This window comes from Puntigrus tetrazona, chromosome 17, assembly GCF_018831695.1.
Source record: "Puntigrus tetrazona isolate hp1 chromosome 17, ASM1883169v1, whole genome shotgun sequence".
Lineage (NCBI taxonomy): Eukaryota > Metazoa > Chordata > Actinopteri > Cypriniformes > Cyprinidae > Puntigrus > Puntigrus tetrazona.
The window spans coordinates 25,214-45,554 of NC_056715.1; the positions used below are offsets into that span (position 1 = coordinate 25,214).

At 36.1% G+C, this 20,341-nt stretch overlaps 1 protein-coding gene and 1 pseudogene across 1 annotated transcript; both read right to left on the minus strand.

Moving 5' to 3' along the window:
• Nucleotides 1-649: 649 nt before the first annotated feature.
• LOC122362307 lies at nt 650-2,050 on the minus strand (annotated as a pseudogene).
• A 6,486-nt stretch (nt 2,051-8,536) lies between these two features.
• LOC122361960 (ankyrin repeat domain-containing protein 6-like) lies at nt 8,537-19,667 on the minus strand. Its single transcript, XM_043263200.1, is given in 17 exon segments — nt 8,537-9,490; nt 10,378-10,690; nt 10,785-10,898; nt 11,898-11,914; nt 11,917-12,049; nt 12,126-12,287; nt 13,046-13,162; nt 13,362-13,466; nt 14,255-14,332; nt 14,504-14,602; nt 14,941-15,039; nt 15,159-15,257; nt 15,914-16,012; nt 16,230-16,328; nt 16,607-16,616; nt 19,463-19,502; nt 19,592-19,667. Coding segments are annotated over 17 exon segments (2,226 nt in total). The 3' UTR covers nt 8,537-8,924.
• Between the last annotated feature and the right edge of the window lie 674 nt (nt 19,668-20,341).

The window sequence follows — 20,341 nt, forward strand, 5'->3', positions numbered from 1 at the left end:
TTGCATGATCCGTATTCACCCTGAATTCAAACACAAACACTGTTGGAAATAAGAAAACTTTTATTTTCCTCAGAATTTGATGTAAGAGTCCATCAGCTTGCATCACATTTTATGGATGTAAGCTAAATGATTTAAAATGTTCTTTTTGCCAGCTGTCTGAAGGTCTGAAGCTTTTATAAATATGCACAGATGTCTTTTGGCTTCCATTATTAGACATGGAAAAAATGTATACCGTGCTTTACTGGTAAATTAAGGTGCTTACAATAAAAAAATGAACAGTACAAAACAGCACTACTTATACCACATTGAAGCTGCGTTAGACCAGTGCTTTCCAAGCAGAGCAGATCAAGTGAAACATTTTGTCACTGATATCTCCATTCATTTCTGCTCATGAACGGCCTGTTACATTCCTGTTGTCCTTCTGTCCTTCTTACTTTCACTTTTTCATGATGGAAGAGATATCCAAGAATACGCTCTGTAAATAAAGCAGTAAACAAATTAGGCACACATATGAAATATAACAATATTATCAACATCCCTCCAATATTTATGTATATTATTAACATGTGTAATGTGTATTTTTTTGATACACAATAAAATTCTCCAAATAATTTTAAGTATCTTTTTTTACCAGTTTAAAATTTAGATGTTATTTGCATCTACTTGCCATTGACATCCGTCGTCCTCCCCTGGTGGTGGGTTCATGGGAAGATCATTGAGGAGCCTAGTTCGGACTCTGAACTCCTTGTTGAGGACATGACGGACTGCCAGAAATGCTGTCTGAGGGCATACGGACCATGAAACTGGCTTTCCTGTTGGGCGGACAGAAGTCGCTCTCGGAGGACTCCACAGTGTCATCCCCAAGTCTGCACACGGCTGGGCCTGTGCAGAGCGTTGCGAGAAGGCAAGCTGGTATTTCCGTATGACCCTCAGGACCCAGATGACCCGAGTTAAAAGGCCTAACATCCCTCTCTGAGCCATTACTGCTCTCTAGATGCTGGTCGCGGTTTTCCGGTCCTCTAGTAACTCCATGGACCCTTGGGAGTGCAGTTCATGAATCATTCCCTGGCTAGGCTGGCGCATTTGCCGAGGCTGCTGGGTAATGCAGGACACCGGGAGGGTGGCGCTGCAAGCTTGTTGTGCCGCAGCATGTCGCTGCTCGAGCCGAGAGTAAGCACTGGTTAAGAACAGTGGAGGGTCCATTTGCCTGCGGAATAAAAAGTCTTCAACTGCGGGTTTTTTGTGGGGCGACATATTCGTCATCACGCACAGCTGCTGAATGGTCGAGTGCTTGGTTTTGCAAAGACTGTCATCCTCGGCGAGCTGGAGACCACTTAGAGTCTGTTTAATTTTTTAACCCCAGGTGGGATATTTCCAAGAGGTTCAGGAACAGCGAAACCCTCCGATGGCGATCATAAAAACCATGAAGATGGTCTTCTCCGTCGGCCTGGAGGCGTAACAGTCCACGCTGTTTGGGCAAGGCACCCTTTAGCACTTGTACAAAGGATCCAGTCAATCCCAAATAAGATATACTGCCCTACAATGAGCGCCACTTCCACCACTGATCTGGTAAGGATATGAATTATATATATGCGCAGCAAGGAACCCCTCAAAGGGCCTTCCCTAATTTTCTTCTGCTCTTCTAGCTTCCTCAATTCCTTCTCTAACTTCTTGTGCTCCTCCAAGAGGCCTTCTGTCTCTTCCAGCTCGGCTTTTAGCTGGATTTTCCTCCTGTGCCGTTCTTTCTCCAAAGCCCTCAGTCGGTACAGAGCATGTCCATATGTACACCAGTGAGGCGAGAAGCGAAAATGATCTGCAGTACCCAAAAGCGAATGAGCGATATTGGGAGCGCTTGGTCGTAGCAAACGTTTTTGCATCGGCTGGTCCGTGTTGCAGCGAACTCACTTTGCTCATCCACCCAAGCGTCCTCGGCTGCCACGCCGAGAACCAGCATCCGGAAAATGAACAGGATGGTCAGCCAGATTTTACCCACGATTGTGGAGTGAATATGAACCTCCTCTAAATGCTCCCCAACAAGTTCAGTCCCCATCTTCACACGCCACATGTCCGTGCTTAGTTTAAGACAAAAGAAATAGGAGTTTATCCTTCCGTTCAAGTAGGTTTATTCTTTAGATTTATGTACTCATGCATCAGCCATCATGCATTAAGATTTTGCATGCATTCACAAACAAAAAAAGCCATAAAATTAGAAAGTCGTGTGCATGGAACAACAAACTTGATTCTGTTGTTCAAGTTGGAATATTCTTTATTTTTCTGCATTCATGCATTAGCTAACATGCATGAGGCTTTTTGCATGCATTCGAACAAAAGCTAATTCCAAGTTTAGAAAGTCATGCACAATTAATTCCCAAGTAATTCTGACACAAATTGTAGGTTATAAACAAACAAAAATGCCAATAAAATCTTTATCTACAAAATCAAACTAAAATCGACTTACATTTCAGTGGGATTTGCTGTCTAGTTTCCTTGGAATATAAACAAGCATGTTTTCCCCGATGAGGAAAATCATTCCTTCATTTTACAGCCATGGAGTTCACACATTAAAGCGCAGCCAGTCTCTCTGCATAATGTTGGGCTACAGTGAATGTTCCCCACAGTTGTTGCTTAGCGAGTTCACAGGATGTAGAAATTGATCAGAAACTGACGGGACAATGCCCCATGGCAGATCTTATCAAGCAATTGCTGAAAACAGCACCCCCACACGCATAAAAAGTTGCCCACAATGCCAACCAACCAAATGTCCCTCATGCAGTCAATACAATATTCTGCCACACAAAATTTCACGATATTGCTCTCCAGTAAGCTGTTTTTTTTAAAGCAAACACAGTACTACCATGTTGATTTGAACAAGAAAATGGGTTTCAGACTTTTGCAAGCAAGCATATCCATCCTATTGAACCGTTCATCTTTTGTGTAATCTTTGATTCTGGTAAATTCAAGCCCAGTTTCATAGCGAACCACATTGTCTGTTAGATGGAGTTTTTTAAAGCATGTGCACCTGGACCTAGAACAAAACGATGCATGTGGAATTTATCAACTCTATTTCACCGTTTTCCTTTGTGCTTCTCTTTGAGTTTGTGCCAAAGCTTTCCATGTTGTTTTACGTTTGCTGAGCACTCAATGTCAAATGAAAGACCTTGCACTCGATTGCATCAGCCCCCTCCTAAACTCAATCCATCAATACTGCAGTGATTTGTTTAGCATGTTCTTTTTTCTAGTTTAATGTGGCACAAATCTCATTAAAAGCATATTTGCACAATATTGTGCATTTACCCTATAAATCCAATAGCAATTGATTTAAAAAAAAAAAAGATGCTTTTATATTAAAACAATGGGGAGCAGAGGCAAGCCGTGATCCACCAATCAGCACATGCTGCGTGATTTCATTATCCTGATTCGTCCTGCACGACTTAACCTTTCAGGCACTGCACAACTGGATCATCTCGGCCGATCACACTACATGCTTCATAAAATGACCAGCCTTCCCTCAGGGCCTTTAATTAGCTTTCCATCACATGCTGACAGAGTCAATGGGAGATTGATTTGATTTTCCCTTGCAGAAGCTTGAACTGCAAATGCCAGAAGTCACATCAGGGACGTCGCATTACATAATGAGTTCATACGGTACCAAAGCGAATGGCAGAAAACCATCTATTGGTCTTCATTCTCTGGAATTTCATTGTATATAATAGCCTTGATTAGGGCCAAAAATGTGCACATTTTGTAAGGTATTGCAACAAGGGAAAATTGAAAGTGCAAAAACAGTCATAACCTATTAAGTCATAAATATCCCAAAATAAACCATGTCAGTTTTAGACCATTCTGAAGGATTGTTTTGCAGTAATAAGTGGCTTTACTGTATTATCACACTTATTATGTGCCTGCTCACCAAGTAAATACATGTACATTAAATACTGATTTTAATTTAAATTAATCACTGTAGTTATACAAGAGGCAAAGCTATTACAGTGTAAAATACTGACTGGCAGGCACAATGCTCTGAAGTATGCTAAGCTATTCTGTCAGGTGTGAGTATATAAATGTCACAGGACTTTCCTGAAAAATATGGCTGCGAGTTCTCAAAATCTAGCAAAAAAATCTAGTTACAAATCTATTTGTAACTCTAAAAAATTGTAGAGTTACAAATAGCACGAGGGAGGTTTATCTTCAATGCTAGAGGTTATTTAAAAATTTTTTTTTTACATTTTGCTGTCACACCACAATACAGACAAAATCACATTTTTACAATATGTGTGTACACAGCATGTGTACATAGCATGGAGACCTTGTTTAAATATGAGTTTGGTTCATGGGTTCATCACATGGTCATATTCCATCCATCCATCCATCATGCTTATCCGGGACCGGGTTGCAGGGGCAGCAGTCTAAGACTTCCCTCTCTCCAGACACATCCTACAGCTCTTCCAGGGAAACACAGAGACTTTCCCAGGCCAGCTGAGAGACATAGTCTCTCCAGCATGTCCTAAGTCTTCCCAGGGCCTCCTCCAGGTGGGACATGCCCGGAACACCTCCCCGGGGAGACGACTGGAAGGCATCCGGAACAGTTGCCCGACCTCAGCTGGCCTCTCTCGATGTGGAGGAGCAACAGGTCTATTTTGAGCTGGTCCCGAGTGACCAAGCTCTCACCCTATCTCTCTAGAGCGCCCAGCCACCCTGCAGAGGAAACTCATTTCTGATATCATTCTTTCGGTCATGATTTAAAGCTCATGACCATAGTAGTAAATAGAACGCATATCGACCGGTAAATCGAGAGCTTCGCCTTGCAGCTCATCTCCTTCTCCACTGACGACAGACTGGTACATCGACCGCATTACTGCAGAGGCTGCACCGATCCATCTGTCAATCTCCCGGTCCATCCTTCCCTCATTCGTGAACAAGATCCCAACATACTTAAACTCCTCCACCTGAGGCAGACTCTCCACCAACCTGAAGGGGACAACCCACCCTTTTCCGACTGAGAACCGTGGCCTCAGACTTGGAGGTGCTGATTCTGGAGCCACTTCACAATGTTTTTAAATCATTTCAGAATAATTTTATAATCATTACTTACATGTATGATTTATTATTACATCATTTTTAATTATTTACTATCTCCTGCTTCTGCTCTTCTCTGTCTTTTCTTGGTCAACGTCTTGAATGACATAAGACTGTAAAACACTCATTTTGGGCACCAACAGCTCTGCTGACTATTTTGTTACTGGACTAACTTATATTTTCTTACGGGATCTGGCATCGGGGCTGGATCTAAATATTATCTGGCATCATGTGTATCCATCCCCCTTTTTCATTGTAGAAGTATGGGTGAGGCTTCGGTTCATTAGAGCGCTATAGGTAAATGAGGAAAATAACAGCGTGCAGTACATGGTAAAATTGTTTGCACTACAAACCAGTGTGTTCATAATTAAGATATTACATTAAAATAACATAAGACACACCCATTGTAAATATATCAAGCAGCAAAACTAACTGTTTTGTACAGCTAAAAATAGCTGGACACGGATGAGCCCGGAACCTATAGAATTTACAAATTGCTTGTAAGTCAAGAAAAAGTTGTATAGCTGAGGGAAAAGGAGAAGCAGCCAGTGGACCAAACCACTATGAGGCAAGGGAGGGGACTCAGAATGTTTCTAAACTTAAAACGTTTTTTATATATAGTTTTACTACTAACACAATTATTTCCAGTGATTTGTAGTGATATTTTTAGGGGAGACAACCCTCATATAAGTGGGGATCCTGAACCCCACCCCCACCCCCTGCATGGTTCTTTTGACCAATCAAAGGTGTTCAGAATCTAGACGTCAGTTGTGCGCGCGATCTCTGACTTACATACGGTAAGATATCAATTTCGTTAAACAAACAGCTTCATTTATTATAAGCTAATATTTTTTGAGAGAGTAAACTCATTATATACATAAAAGACCAACGTTCTCTTACAAAGTATTGCTGCGTCCGATATCGAAAACTTCTCGAGTAGGTTCTACGTTTGAATTTGAACGCACTGCCCGACCGCTATAACAGTACGTTCTATATAGTATGAATGGAATTCGGACGTACTGCATCCGGTATGTTGATTTTGCCAAATGTCATGCATCGTCATAACGGCGCGAAAATTAAAACAAACAAAAAAAACTTGATGTGCTCAGTAATGATTAAACAACCTTTTATATCTGATTCGCGAAATCATCTAATCGATTTACAATGTTTAAACTTTTTTTATATAAATCAGTCGTTTACTTAAACACAACGAAGAACGTTACTTACACGTCTCCGATTTCCGCCGCTCGTGGGATAGTAAAGTGTTCATCGTATGAGTACGGAAGCAGTATGTCATCCGGGTACTTCTCGCCTACTGTTCGAATACTACGAACTCGGACATACTACTCGCCTCAATAGACTGTTTTTCGCATACTATATCGTAGGGAAGTATGCAACTATGTTTTTGTTCGCTTTTTGTATATTAGGCCAATTTAAATCACATTAAATACAAATGATTTCCTATCAAAAATATTCAATGGCACACATTCCTGTCATAGAAGGGTTTTATATACTCAATCAATGTGCATTTATTCTATGGAGCTAATATTTTATTTGTTGTCTTTATCCAGAGTTTTATTCTTACTGCCAATTTAAACACTATTCAAAAATCACAGCAAAAATAAATATTTAAATCTGTATTAATGTACAACAAACAACACAGCCTTTTGTTTTTGTTTTAGTACAGAAACATTTTGTTGTTTGGGGCGGGAGTTCGAAAATGGATGGAGGCAGTGGGATGGACATCCACCATGCTGATAGATTACTTCACACTGATCCATTTCAATCAATACAGACTCGTGCAGCCCTGATCTGACTGTTTGGAGATAATGAGATTCCAGCACGCCTGCGGATATTTACCGAGAAGAGGTTTAGGGTGTGAACGGGGTAAAGAACAGAGCGCGAATAGAATTCCCTTGAAAACATACTAAAAATAATGCTACACTTTGAGGATTTGCATTTTAGTTTAATTATTTTAGCCTTGTGCTTGAGTCTCAAAGTATTTGATAGTTTTCGTTTTCAAATTTGCAGTGAACATGAACATGAATCATTTAGTGGAAAAGATATGAATTGTTTATGAAAAGATGAAATCTGACACTGTATACAGAATGATGGTGCAGCCGACCTGTTAGACCCCTGCAAAAACAGAAGTGCTGTGTGATCACGGTGGGTCATGAACTGAGTGTTATACAACATTTGACTCATCAAACTTTTAATAGATTTCACATGTATGGCACGAACGCTCATGTACCATCAATCACAACAAACACACTGCATTCCTACATTAATTTTTACACAGTTTTATACGTTACGTTAACTATAATTGCAATTTAATTAAAACATTTTAATTTAATTTTGTACAGGTACACAGACAATATGCATTTTTCTAAATGGCAAGAACAGAACTATGTAACTTAAAGTAGCTCCATTTAGGATTAAATGGAATTTAGAAAGGTCTTTTCTTGACTGACTGAAAGTAATAACATAAAACAATGACACATATGTATGAAATTAAGTAATTAAAAACATTAAATGTCAATACCATGAAATATTATGATTTAGATTTTTTTAATACTATATGTATGTATGTGTATATATATATATATATATATATACACACACATACATATATTCACACATACATATATATATATATACACATACACACATATATGTATATGTGTGTGTGTGTGTGTATTCCTGTGATTATTCAGTATTCATTCAGTATGTCATTGTTTTTATTTTATTATTTTTATTTTAATAGACCAGTCTTCATTAACCTTCACTTTACAATAGAAAACTAAATATTATTACAAAAACTAAATATCTCACTTCAATCTCACTGGTAACAAACCTTTAACTTTTGCCTCAATAAACTCAATAAAATGTGCTGCTTATTAGTTAGTAAGATAGTTGTTTAGGTATTTTGTAGGATTAAAGATGTAGACGTATGTATGTATGGTCATGCAGAATATGTGCTTTGTAAGTACTAATAAACAGCTAATATGTTAATAATAAGCATGTTAATAAGCAACCACTTAATAGTGATAACTGGTTCCTATACCAAAGTGTTAAGAAATATTCTAAGTATTCTTTTGATACGTTTCACAAGAATCAGGACAGATCATGGGAACCAGACAAACACACATACACAAGTCCTTTACACAATCTTGCATAGCTGCTTAGATGAGGATATATCATTTCTAGTGACTTTTGATTACACAGATCGTCTCTGCATTTAATAAAAATTAAGTGTTTAATTTTGTCATTATTCATTACTATCACTCTATTTTCCTGTTTGATACCGTTTAGTGCTTTGACACAATCTGTATTGTTAAAAGCGCTATATAAATAAAGGTGATTGATTGATTGATTGATTGATTGATTGATTGATTGGCTGATTTAAGAATGTGACAACACTTCATTTTTAGAATGCATTACCTGTTTTGGGTTTCTTTGAATTACTATTCAGCAAATTAGTCTTCCTGTCATTTCAATTTCAATTTCCTGTAGGGTGTGGCCAATTCAATCCACGTTCCAGCTCAATGATAGGAAGCCAATTTTTCAATTCTGAATATGTTAAAATCCAGATGGTGAGTAAATCATGACAGTAATAATTTCTGGGTGAACTAGTCCATGAGCAAAGAAGTGCCATTAATATAATCACAGCCTACATACAGTAATTGCTATATGAAACTTCGACTCTTTGAAACTTTGATTTTTCACATCTGTGTTGCACTATATTACAATACATTTGCTGTAAGTTTACTGTGTTTACAAAGCTCCAATCTCATTTATATCGTCATGACTTTCATATTAGGTGGAATCTAGGTATAGTACCGTATGTGTCAAGAGTCTGTATTAGTGTTAGTGCGAAGCTTCTGTAGCTCTTCCTCCAGGCTGTTGATCTTCTCCAGCAGACTGGCTCTGTCCTGCAGAGCTTTCTGTTCTGCCATCTTCTGTGCTTCCTGGATCTTCCTCTCGTACCAGCGTTCCAGTTGTGTGGAGACCGTCTCAAAGAAATGCTGCGTCACCTCCATGGCATGCAAGTTTGCCCGCTCTTGGGTGAAGGTGGCCTCCACAGGCCGCTGGGAAAACACCTCCAGGGTCTTCATGGTGTTGCTCTGCTGGGTTTGAGCGTGATGTGCTTTAATCCTGTCCTTCAGGTGTCTGCTGTGTTTCCAGGCCGGCCCGGGTGCTGGTTCTGTTTCGCTGTCGTTGAAACGTTTGCTGGATGTGGACAGGCTGCTGCTGGCACTGCTGTCAAAGAGTTCATCCCCTTTGTTTGACCTGGACTTCGAGACATCGACCTCCTGTACTTCTGCTCGGTGCCACTTGGGGTCAGCGGTCGCCAGCTTCCGTGATAGAGGTTTGTGTTTGACCATTGAAGGAGCTGTCAGGTTATGATATTCATCTGTATGAGTGTAGAAAGACATTTTAGAAAAGCTACATTTTCTTAATATTATTTAATTAAAATATTTAGTTTGGTCTTCAAGTGATTCTTCATTTTGAGTATTCCTGTTGCCTCAGAAATACAGTGCGTCACATTATGGCAGTAAAAAGGGTTGGGGAGGCCAGTTGATGTTTGCTTTAATATCAGTGGAAGAAATATAATTCAAATATTATAATTGTACAGTTTCTAAAAACACGTTTTAAAAGATTAACATATTTATCATTTACTTTTTCTGGTATTTACTGAACATTTTTAGATGTTTTTACTAAAATTGACAGGAATAAATGATGATATGATAAAAAAAAATTTCAGTATCCAGTTTTACATTGTAGTATTAAAATGGGTTGGGGAGGTCACATTCACTTTAACATGAGTAAAAATATTTATAAAAATGATAAATATAATAAAAATACACTGTAGTTAAAATAAAACTAGTAAAACTAGAATTTTATTAATAAAAATGATTTTATTAAAATAACAATGTGCTTATTAATGTTAAATGTGCATCTTATTCTAGTAAATTTAATAAATAAAAAATATATTAATTTAATAAATTAAAACATTCTAATCTGAAGAACTGATTCAGCTTTTTACTTGTTTTTAAATATTCAGTTTCACACAGAAACATGCTAAATTATGGCAGTCAAGTAATTTGGGGAGGTCAGTTCAGTTCAGTAATATTAAAGATAATTTTCGCTTTGAAAAATAAGACTAATATTAATATCTTTCTATAAGTTTCTGTAGTAATATCTTGTATATATAATATGCTTTTTAGCTAAATGCACATCTTGTTTTAAGGATGTTTATATATTTTAGTGAGAAAAAATTGGGTGCATTTTTTTTCAAACCTGAAGAACCGTTCAGCTTCATCTCAAAGTATCTCCTGCCACGTGCATCCCCAAATTCAAGACTTTTCCTGCCATTGTTAGGACCTGCTCCTGGGCTGGGTAACACATTGACGTAGGTGGCCAGTGAGCTGGAGCTTTCCTCAGAGATGAGCGACAGCAGCGGGAGACCCTCGGGGTCTGAATCCACCAAAGACTGATCCACAGACGGAGAGCGCAGAAGTTTGTAGTACTGTGTCTCTGCAGGCATTCGCACTTCAAGATCCTGAATCTTAGACATGCACCAGCTTTTCACAGCATTGGTAGCAGCTACCTGCTTGAAAGATAAAAACAGAGCAGCATGAGTTTGATCAGTGATGTCTAGGCTGATTTGATGGTGGTCGTGACTCTCTTCTCTTAAGATGCTGTACCTGTTTTCTCTCACCCTCCAGGCGTTCCAGGGTGGCTCTCTGATTGATTCGATAATGACACTCCATCCTTTCAGCCGACATACGCTCCTGTGTGAGTTTCTCAAGAACTTTAATCTGAACAGAAAGATATGAGTATCTAACATGCACATTTTTAGTGCCAATGATTTTGGAAGTGTTTTTCCAATATATTTTATCCATAGGGCTTATAAAGAGTCATGTTTGTCTTCATGTATTAATGGTACTACTTATATTCAATACTTTTTTCAAATACAGTTTTTCATTCAAAATCCGAGAAGGGTCAGTTTTTTTTTGTTTGTTTTTTTTGAAAAATACTACTTTCATTCAACAAGGATGCATGAGATTGATCAAACATGACAGTAAAGTTGTAATGATTTCAATACTCTTATTATGAATTAAACAATTAAAATAATTTCAAGTAATCCTTGTATAATATATTACAAGTGACACAGCTCTTATCAATACTGATAATATTAAGAATATTTCCTGATTACCAATTGAACACATTGGAATCATTTCAGAATGATCATGTGACACTAGACTAATCAGCTTTGCCATCACAGGAATACATTTATTTAAACATTTTAAAATATATTCAGAATAGCTATTTTAAACTTTAATAATATTTTACGTTATAATTATATTTTATAATTATATTTTATATATTTTTATTTTAAAAATGCAGCTCTTCTAAGCATAAGAGAAAAAAGGTAACACTTTACAGTAAGGTTCATTAGCTAACATTAGTTAGTAAACATTAGTAAACTTGAACTATAATGAACAATACTTTAACTGCATTTATTAACCTTAGTTATGTTAATTTCAGCATTTACTAATGCCTTATTTAAATTACAAATTTAGTGTGTTAACATTAGTTAATGCACTGTGAACTAACATGAACAAACAATGAACAGCTGTATTTTCATTAACTAACATTAACAAAGATTAATACATAGTGTAATAAATGCTCAGTGTTCATTGTTTGTTCATGTTAGTTAATACATCAACTAATAATCAACTAAGGAATGTCACCTAGAATTCTGTTATGAAGGAAAATCTAAACAAAATGTTGCAGTATCACAGCGAATGACAAACCTGGTGCTTGTTTTTTGCTCTATTCTGCCCATCCTGCAGTTGATCTCCTCTTGGACCGTGTGAATTTCTGACCTCATCTCCATCTTTGCGGCTTTCAGCTGATTTTCCAGAGTTTTAATGAGGGGCTTACAGTGACAGTCATTCGCAGGAGCCTGTTTGCAGACACTGGTTAAGAGGTTTAAAACAAACAAATGCATTGCACTAACTTTAATGTACTGCAGAGTTTACCTGCTTTATCTGTCCATCTTTATCCCTGTATAGTGTATAAAGCTGATAGGCTTTTCCAGGAGTTTCCTCTTCCTCCTGAGAGCTGGGGCTGCTGTGTTTTACTCTCTGGGATGGAGATCCTTTCTCATGTAGCTGATACTCCCTTCGGAACACATGTTCCAACTTTAATAACAGCAAAAACATATTTACAATTAATGAATAGAGTGCTTTTTTTAAATGTTCGTGCAAGAGCAGGAATTATTAAAGAGCGTAGACTACATTAGGAGAGAAAATTGTCTGGTAAAACGTGTCACCTAAAAATGTGATGACATCTAAATGAAGACCTGATTATAATTCAGATGATAAAAAATATATGTATTTTCTGTTTCTAATGGTTCTAGTTTAATACATATAATGATCGCTAAACTGCTTTAACAGTTATATAATGAATAGTTTAAAGATATTGTAAAGATTTTATTAATCTTAAAATAACTTCAATTAACAAGTTTTTTTAGTTATTAATTGTTCCAATAAGCAGAATAATGCATTTTATTGAAATATAAACCCTCTTGGATCATTTAAAACTGAACATGAAACTTAACATTAAAATGAGAAATTAATACGACTGAGACTAACTAATTGGTTTTACAAAGTTAAGATATAAGTTAAGATATTTTTGTAACAATTGTGTAAACTGTTTTAATATCAGTGGTCTTAAAATGTATTTTATTATTTATTTAATAATATTATTTTTTATTTATTTGCTAAAAATATTAAGCCATCAAATAAACAGAATAATGTACAGTCAGCATGTCATTATTGCAAGATAAACCCTCTAAATATCAACATATTTTAATTCTGCAGGTCTAGTGTATTGGTATATTGTATCATATATATATATAGTATGAATTTTAATAATGATATAAATGTGATATCACTACCTGTCTCCTTGGGCTCCTGACCTTCCTCTTCGTGCCGGGGCTCAGAGTTGCTGTTTTTCGTTTAAGTTGATGTACTTGATCACTGTTGTTTGTGTCTTCTGCCACTTCAGTACAGTCCTGCACAATGATGGGAGTGCTTAGCACTGAGAGGGATATTTGGGCGAAAACAATCAAATGACCTCTGATCTCTTTTAGGGTTATGGAGGCTTAAGTAGTCATGTGACATTTTCTTCTCACTGGCCCCTAGACCCCAATCATATTACAAATGATGAATCCGCGACTGCACAGATGGGTGAATCTTATCTGAATTTTCCACCTTTTCTCTGGAGGAATGAGCTCTGGGGAGGGACTGAGTTCTTCTTTGGGCTCGCACGACATCTCTTCGTTTTCTCACAGTTTTTCCACGAGCAAACCGAAGCACCTGAGCAGGGACATTCACGCTGAGTTATTATACTGATAAAAATAAGCATCAGACTTTAGCACCTGCTGGTAGTAGATGTTGTAACTAAATAAATAAATAGTTACTTAAAAAAGTGAAAAAATACAATGAAATATTTGAAACATTTTACTTGCCAAAGCAACATTTTTCATCTTCAGTACAAAACCGAAGTTTTGGATGTGCGATTAATAAATAAATTTATAAAACAGAATATAATTTTATTAATAATGTTACAATAAAAACGTTAACTAAAATAACAATTAAATAAAAACTAAATATAAACACATTTTTAAAAAAATTATTAAATATTAATATTATTTATTGTAATATTTAAAAACAGCGTGTTTTCACATTTCACTGGGCGTTTTTCATAGGGTTTTTTCGCTAACGTCTTGCATATTTTGCAGCGTATCGACTGCATTCTAATGAAGAAGTTCACCTTTCAGAGCTTGCGTTTTGTTCATTAAACTGAGCTTAGTTTTTTTTATGCAAAAACATGTTCTGTGCGAATGGCCTCATACTGAATTTTGACGGACTCTGTCACTCTGTTCACGAATGAGTCACTTTTATAGACACGTTTATAAACCAATTAATTCAAAAACACTGAATCGTTTAGACATGAATGAGGGGATTGCCTTTATGAGTGAGTCATTGAGTCATTTGTTCAGTAGAGCTTATTCAATCGAAAGCGATGTAATGCTTTGCTAGAAAGAGCAGGACGACGAACTGCTTCTAAATGGAAAACTTTTGAATGTAATAATATTACTTACCTGATTGGATTGTGCTAGCAGGATAGCCAAATCTCGGTTGTTATTGTCCCGCGCTTTATCAAGTGCGGTGTGGCCTGTCTGTTGATAGATTTAGTGTATAAATAAATTGTCATTCTTTACAGTCCTATTCGTGAAGCCCACTGTAGGTTGAACCGTAGCATCATTCAACCCCAGCCCCCATTGCAAAATGCTTTCATAACTATACAATCATAAAGAGATTGAGGCATATCATGAGATTACACGACTTACATTGTTTTTGATGTTTGCGTCGGCTCCTGCTTCCAGTAACAGATTGACTGTTTTCTTGTGATTTAGGGCAGCAGCCACATGGAGCGCAGTGTCTCCTATCTGTAAAATATGTTGATTTTCTGCAAGATTATGATCACATAAAAGCTGTAATTGTAAGCAATTACCAGGATGAGATGCTGTAATCTAAACCACAATCTAGCAGTTTAAGACCATTTTAATTTCATTGGTGCGCACCACTTTATTATGGTTTGTTGAAGTATAAAATAATACATCTAGCTATAATGAATTATGTAGTTTTGTTTCCTTTTGACAGTTTAAAGCTTAATTGCCTATTAGACAAAACAATTTAGAAACTAGGACACAGCAGTGACACACACACACACACACACACACACACACTGGTACTGGATTCAAAACAATCAGAATGAGGATCTGACCTGGTTTTTCTCAGCCACAGAGCAGAAAGAACCCAAGAGGATCTTAATCGTGGCCAAGTGATTGTAGCGTGCAGCAATGTGTAAACACGTGTCACCTGCCTGAAAGGAGAGACATGATTGCACTTCTTTTTCAGGATTTAGAATTCAACTTTTTACTTTCAGTTAGCAAATTATATCATCATTTAAAATGGTAATGATTTTAAGGCGAGTGCACATGCATTGTTTTTGCTGTCAGGCATCGCTCCACCTAGTAGAAGCACTTGAGCGGTCTGGGAATGTCCATTCTGACACGCTAGATGTAGAGCTGTGTTTCCTACCTTGAAAAAAAAAAAAAAATAATTAATTAGATTTCAGCACCAGCTTCAGCTGATTTTTTTATTTTCTCAACGACTTCTACTAATCTACTTTTTGCAGCGTATCAGCTGACTAAAACCATGGTGTTCCTAGGCTGTAGTCAATCAAACCCTAAAAGCCGATTGGTGGAAAAAAGCTCTTTTTGTCTATTTGAATGTGTGCTGTTTTAAGTTTGTCATCAAAAGTTCATTTTGTTGTCTAAATTAAAAGCCCTTTAAAAGTAACATAATATTAAAAAAGCTTTTGAATCTCCCGTTTCAAAATGAAATACTCAAACACAGCAAATACTTTTTGTTGATACTTCTTCATATTTACTTTTGTAAAATAATAATAAAAATATTGTGTATATATATATATATATATATATATATATATATATATATATATATATAATTTTTTTTTTTTTTTGACATAAAAATCTATTATAAAACAGTGAAAATAAACCTCTATTATGCTATTTGTAACTATAGGAATGAAGATAAATGATTCTCATGTTTTTATATATATATATATATATATATATATATATATATATATATATATATATATATATATATTGTTTTTGGGGTTTTTGTTTAAACTCAGTGAATGGAAAATAATGCACATGAAAAAGACTTACTTTGTTTCTCACTTGGACACTGGCCCCAGCTTTGACCAGGAGCTTTACACATGAACTGAATCCATGCCATGATGCCTCATGCAAAGCAGTGTTTCCTTCCTGCCAAAAGAAAATCTGATTCTACACTATATTGATTTCACCACAATTACATTTTTTTATTTTTTATTTTTTTTTACAAAATCAGCTCATTCCCTGTACAGTGAGATGAACAATAGTCTGGATTTGTTATGCAGTTTTACTTGCAGATTCCTGGATTTTGATTTGTATAAATTATTAGGAAACAATACAAAAGTTTCTGTAAGGCAAACGAACAGACCTTGTCTTGTAAATCAAGTGCACAGCCTCCATGGATGAGGGAAGAGATGGCGTCACGGTTTCCCACAACAGCTGCCCGGTGCAGGGCTGTCTGATGACCCTGTAAAAAAACACTTGCATTAGCGCTGGTGCTTGGTCATATATTCTATCTAAGCCCAAAGGCCACCAGAGGTCACGCGTCGGCCACATTAAGAACTTTCCTAGAAGAATGCAAATTGTGGCCTTGGCAAAAATCTTGGCTTAAGCCGTATTATCATTCACTCTAATGGTCGAAAAGAGAAGTAAAAGAGATAGACCATGAGTTTACATCTTCCAGGATGCCGCTGTAACCGCCGTCCGCCCCCTACCTCTGTGTTTTATGAGACCAGGTGAACTCACAGCTACTGTCCTGCGCAAAACAAGACACGCATGCTCACATAAAAGAAATCACACGCAGATGCGCCACAATCCCGCACACAGGGACTTACAGACCGAAAGCGTATGACCAGCTGGCTTTACTGACATTAAAAGAGTCACGTGGGTAATCCCTCGCACAGGAACAGAGAGACATTCATTGTAGTCTTTCCTTTAGGTTTAGCACAAAAGGGAGTATTTCTGGATAAAAATGATACTCATCAGATTTCTGTTTTAAGCACTTGCTTTGATTTCTGGCCTTCAATATGTTTTTCGTTTTATAAAGCCAAGTAATGAACTGAATGGTTAAATTAGGACAAGTGCTAGAACCGTTTTCATTAACGTATGTGTTTTTACTTTCTGTCATTTAGTGTCAGCAAAGTAGTGTTAGACTGTGTATGGTCATAAATATAATTGCAATTTTTTTATTTGCCTTTAATTTAAAAAAAGATTGTGACTACAGGATGGTAATAAACTGATTTTTAGCTCCATTGAATCTTTGCCTAAAGACTAATGATATAATCATCAAAAGGCTGACTGATATTACTATATTTTAAATAATTTTTATTTTTATTATTATTATATTTATAATATTTTTATAAATATCAGACCATGATAATTACTTAATATTTCTTATTGTTATTTAAAATATTTTAATCTGCATTAATTAATGGGCTGAGTTTTTTTATTTGAATATTTTAAACAAATATGAAGAATATAAAAAAGGACTATTTTTCAAATTAAATAAAACTAAAAATGAACATAATTAAAACTAAAATAATTATGTTCACTGAAAAGTTAAAATGTTATATATATATTTTTTATTATTATTTATTTATTTTATTTTTTTACGCAAAAATAATTTTAACTAAGTCACTAAAAGTAAACTTAAATAATAACAAATTTAAGCTAAATATACAAAACTACATTATAAAAACAAATAACAAACTTGCTACTAAATTAACAAAACATTCAAAAATAAAAGCAAATTTAAAATGCGAATAAATGCAATAGAGCATAATAACACTGAAACTAAGAAACCACATCTCAAGAATCAGGACTGATTCTCTGAACTGAATTGGCTTGCGTATTTCTCAGAAAAGAGCACGTGACGATCTCATTCTCTCACTAAAGAGTTATTTTGATTGCATACAGCAACATTGAGGCATTAGAGAGATTGGTGAAAACAGCTTACAAATATGCATTAAACAAAGGACACATTAATAGCCTGGACCAAATGTGCTAGAGAGCAAGATTGAAGAGTTGCAGAGTTTGATCTCATGGGTTTAACAAGATGTCCCAGATGTGAGTCCTAAAAGCTACAGCTGGGACATAGCAGCGCAGATGGAAAAGAGCTCTGGTGTCTCCTTTACAAGTCAGATACAAAAAAGCCATACTACTGTTGCATGCCGCTCAACAGTTCCTGAAATGCTTGGCGCTTGTAACCTCTTTTAACCAAGCTCATGAATTATTAATGTTATGCTGCACTGCAAAACCTTAATGCTTAAATATCTAAAAATGTAATTATGGGACTGTTCAGAAATTGCAAAAATATTGGAAATAGCTCACAAATTATACATGATTACCGCAGAGGAATCATTGGTGAGCAAATGATGTAATGCAGATTTCAATTTCTCTAAATCTCTTCCTTTATTGCATTCGAAAGGGGACCCATAGTTTGGGAATACAAATCTTATAGGATGAAACAAACAGATTAAGTCTGGATGTCAAGAAGACAGAGATGTCAACGTCTTCAACTTCTCTCAGATCCTAGAATAAAGCAATCAACTTTCAGCGCATCTGCGTTAACGACCTTCTACTATCAACATGTCTCCTTTGAAGTCATCATGAAGAATGTAAAAGCAACATCTGGGAGTTTAAAGTGGGTCGAAATGCTGCACGCGGTCGCAAGAACACAGCGTTTTCTGGATCTGCGCGTTCTGCTCATGCAGTTTGTTATCAAGGCCATATTCATCATGTGGTTTCATGAATATTGCATTACTCCGTCCGCGGGGAAATTAAGACATGTACTAAGATAACACAAAAATGAAAAGTGTTAGAAGGCCAGATGTGGATCCATGTTCGGTATCGTGAAATAATGAATACGAAGATACAGTCTGTGCTCATCTAAGGAAAAACGCGAAATTGCTTTCTAGGCACGCCAATAAAAACAATAATAATCATTAATATCTAACTGAATGTTTTGTCATTTTTATATATTATGTTATTATTGTAATTCATGAAATCCATGCAAACCCTGTGCTGTTTCAGAATATAGTTTTTTAACAGTGTATATGGAAATTAGAATCAGTACAGATGTAAAGCTCCTGTTATTGCAGTCTTTCTGCTTATAACTCGACCCTCGTGGATCATTTCTAAGCTGATCTTTATTAAAATGATCAACTGACCTCAAAGCTTAAACTGAACCGCAATCTGCTAAGAACAAAACAAAACATAGCACATTCAAATCGCGCCGTTGAAATCCTTCAATATATAGATGTCACTTACGCAACAACTGCATATGGTCTACATAAAATATCTGTGTTGTAAATTATTTCTACATGTCCCATAATATACTGTACCAGTGCACCAGTGCAGTATGTTATTATATAGTTTCCTTTGTGTGGGCATTATGAAAATGTTTTAAATAATTAAAAAAAAAAAAAAAAAAAAAAAAAAAAAAATATATATATATATATATATATATATATATATATATATATATATATATATATATATATATATATATATATATATATATGTATGTACGTTTCAAATTTTGACATTTCAAATAATAAGGTGATTTAATTATAATAATAATGAGTTACCTTTTTCTGTTACCGTTGTGTCGGAGCAGGGCTGATTTTCAGAGCATCATTGGCTGGAATGAGAGAGTAAGGGCAGAGTTCACACACGCTTACAGCAGTGCACACACTAAACATCTGTGCTACACCAGTTCACCACACTCACCGCCTGCTGTCCCAGAGGAAATATCAACATCAGCAGGCGGTCTGCTGGCTTTGTGGCTGCACAGAAGCAGAGGCATTGCAGTAGGTCAAATCCCATGAGACCAGATAAGACCAATAAGATGGCTATCAAGAGAAGATGAGCTGGAGCCACTGCACAGTATGTTACAGCATTATGTACCTTTGCCTGTTCTTTCTCAAATTTCTCAAAATTCAAATCCTGCATACAAACTTTTTTGATGAGAAGATCTTACAACTTTTTTTCAGTATGTTAGCTGTAAAAAAAAGAGCCAGTTAATCCTTTGAAGTAAACAGACTGGTTATGACCCTGAGGAGTCAGTGAGAGCATGCAGCTCTCTGAAGCAATTGTCTTTATTTCCGTATTAGGCAATGCATTGAATGTTCCCTTATTTGGTTTTAAGGCCTATTGGAACATCAGGACAAAGTATGTGCAATAATAAAGGTTGAGACAGCAGGTTTGGTACCAACAGATTGAGAACTAATCTAGATAATCTTATTATATGTGTATATATATATATATATATATATATATATATATATATATATATATATATATATATATATATATATATATATATATATAATTTTTATTTTTTTGCACCGGTGAACATGAAGAGAAAATGAGACTCCTCTCTCATAAACGTGTTTTAATCTTCTCAATGAGTAGTTATGAGTGCTACATCACAGCACTTACAGCGCCATCCAGCGGCAGATGTAGGTCTTCTTTGGGAGC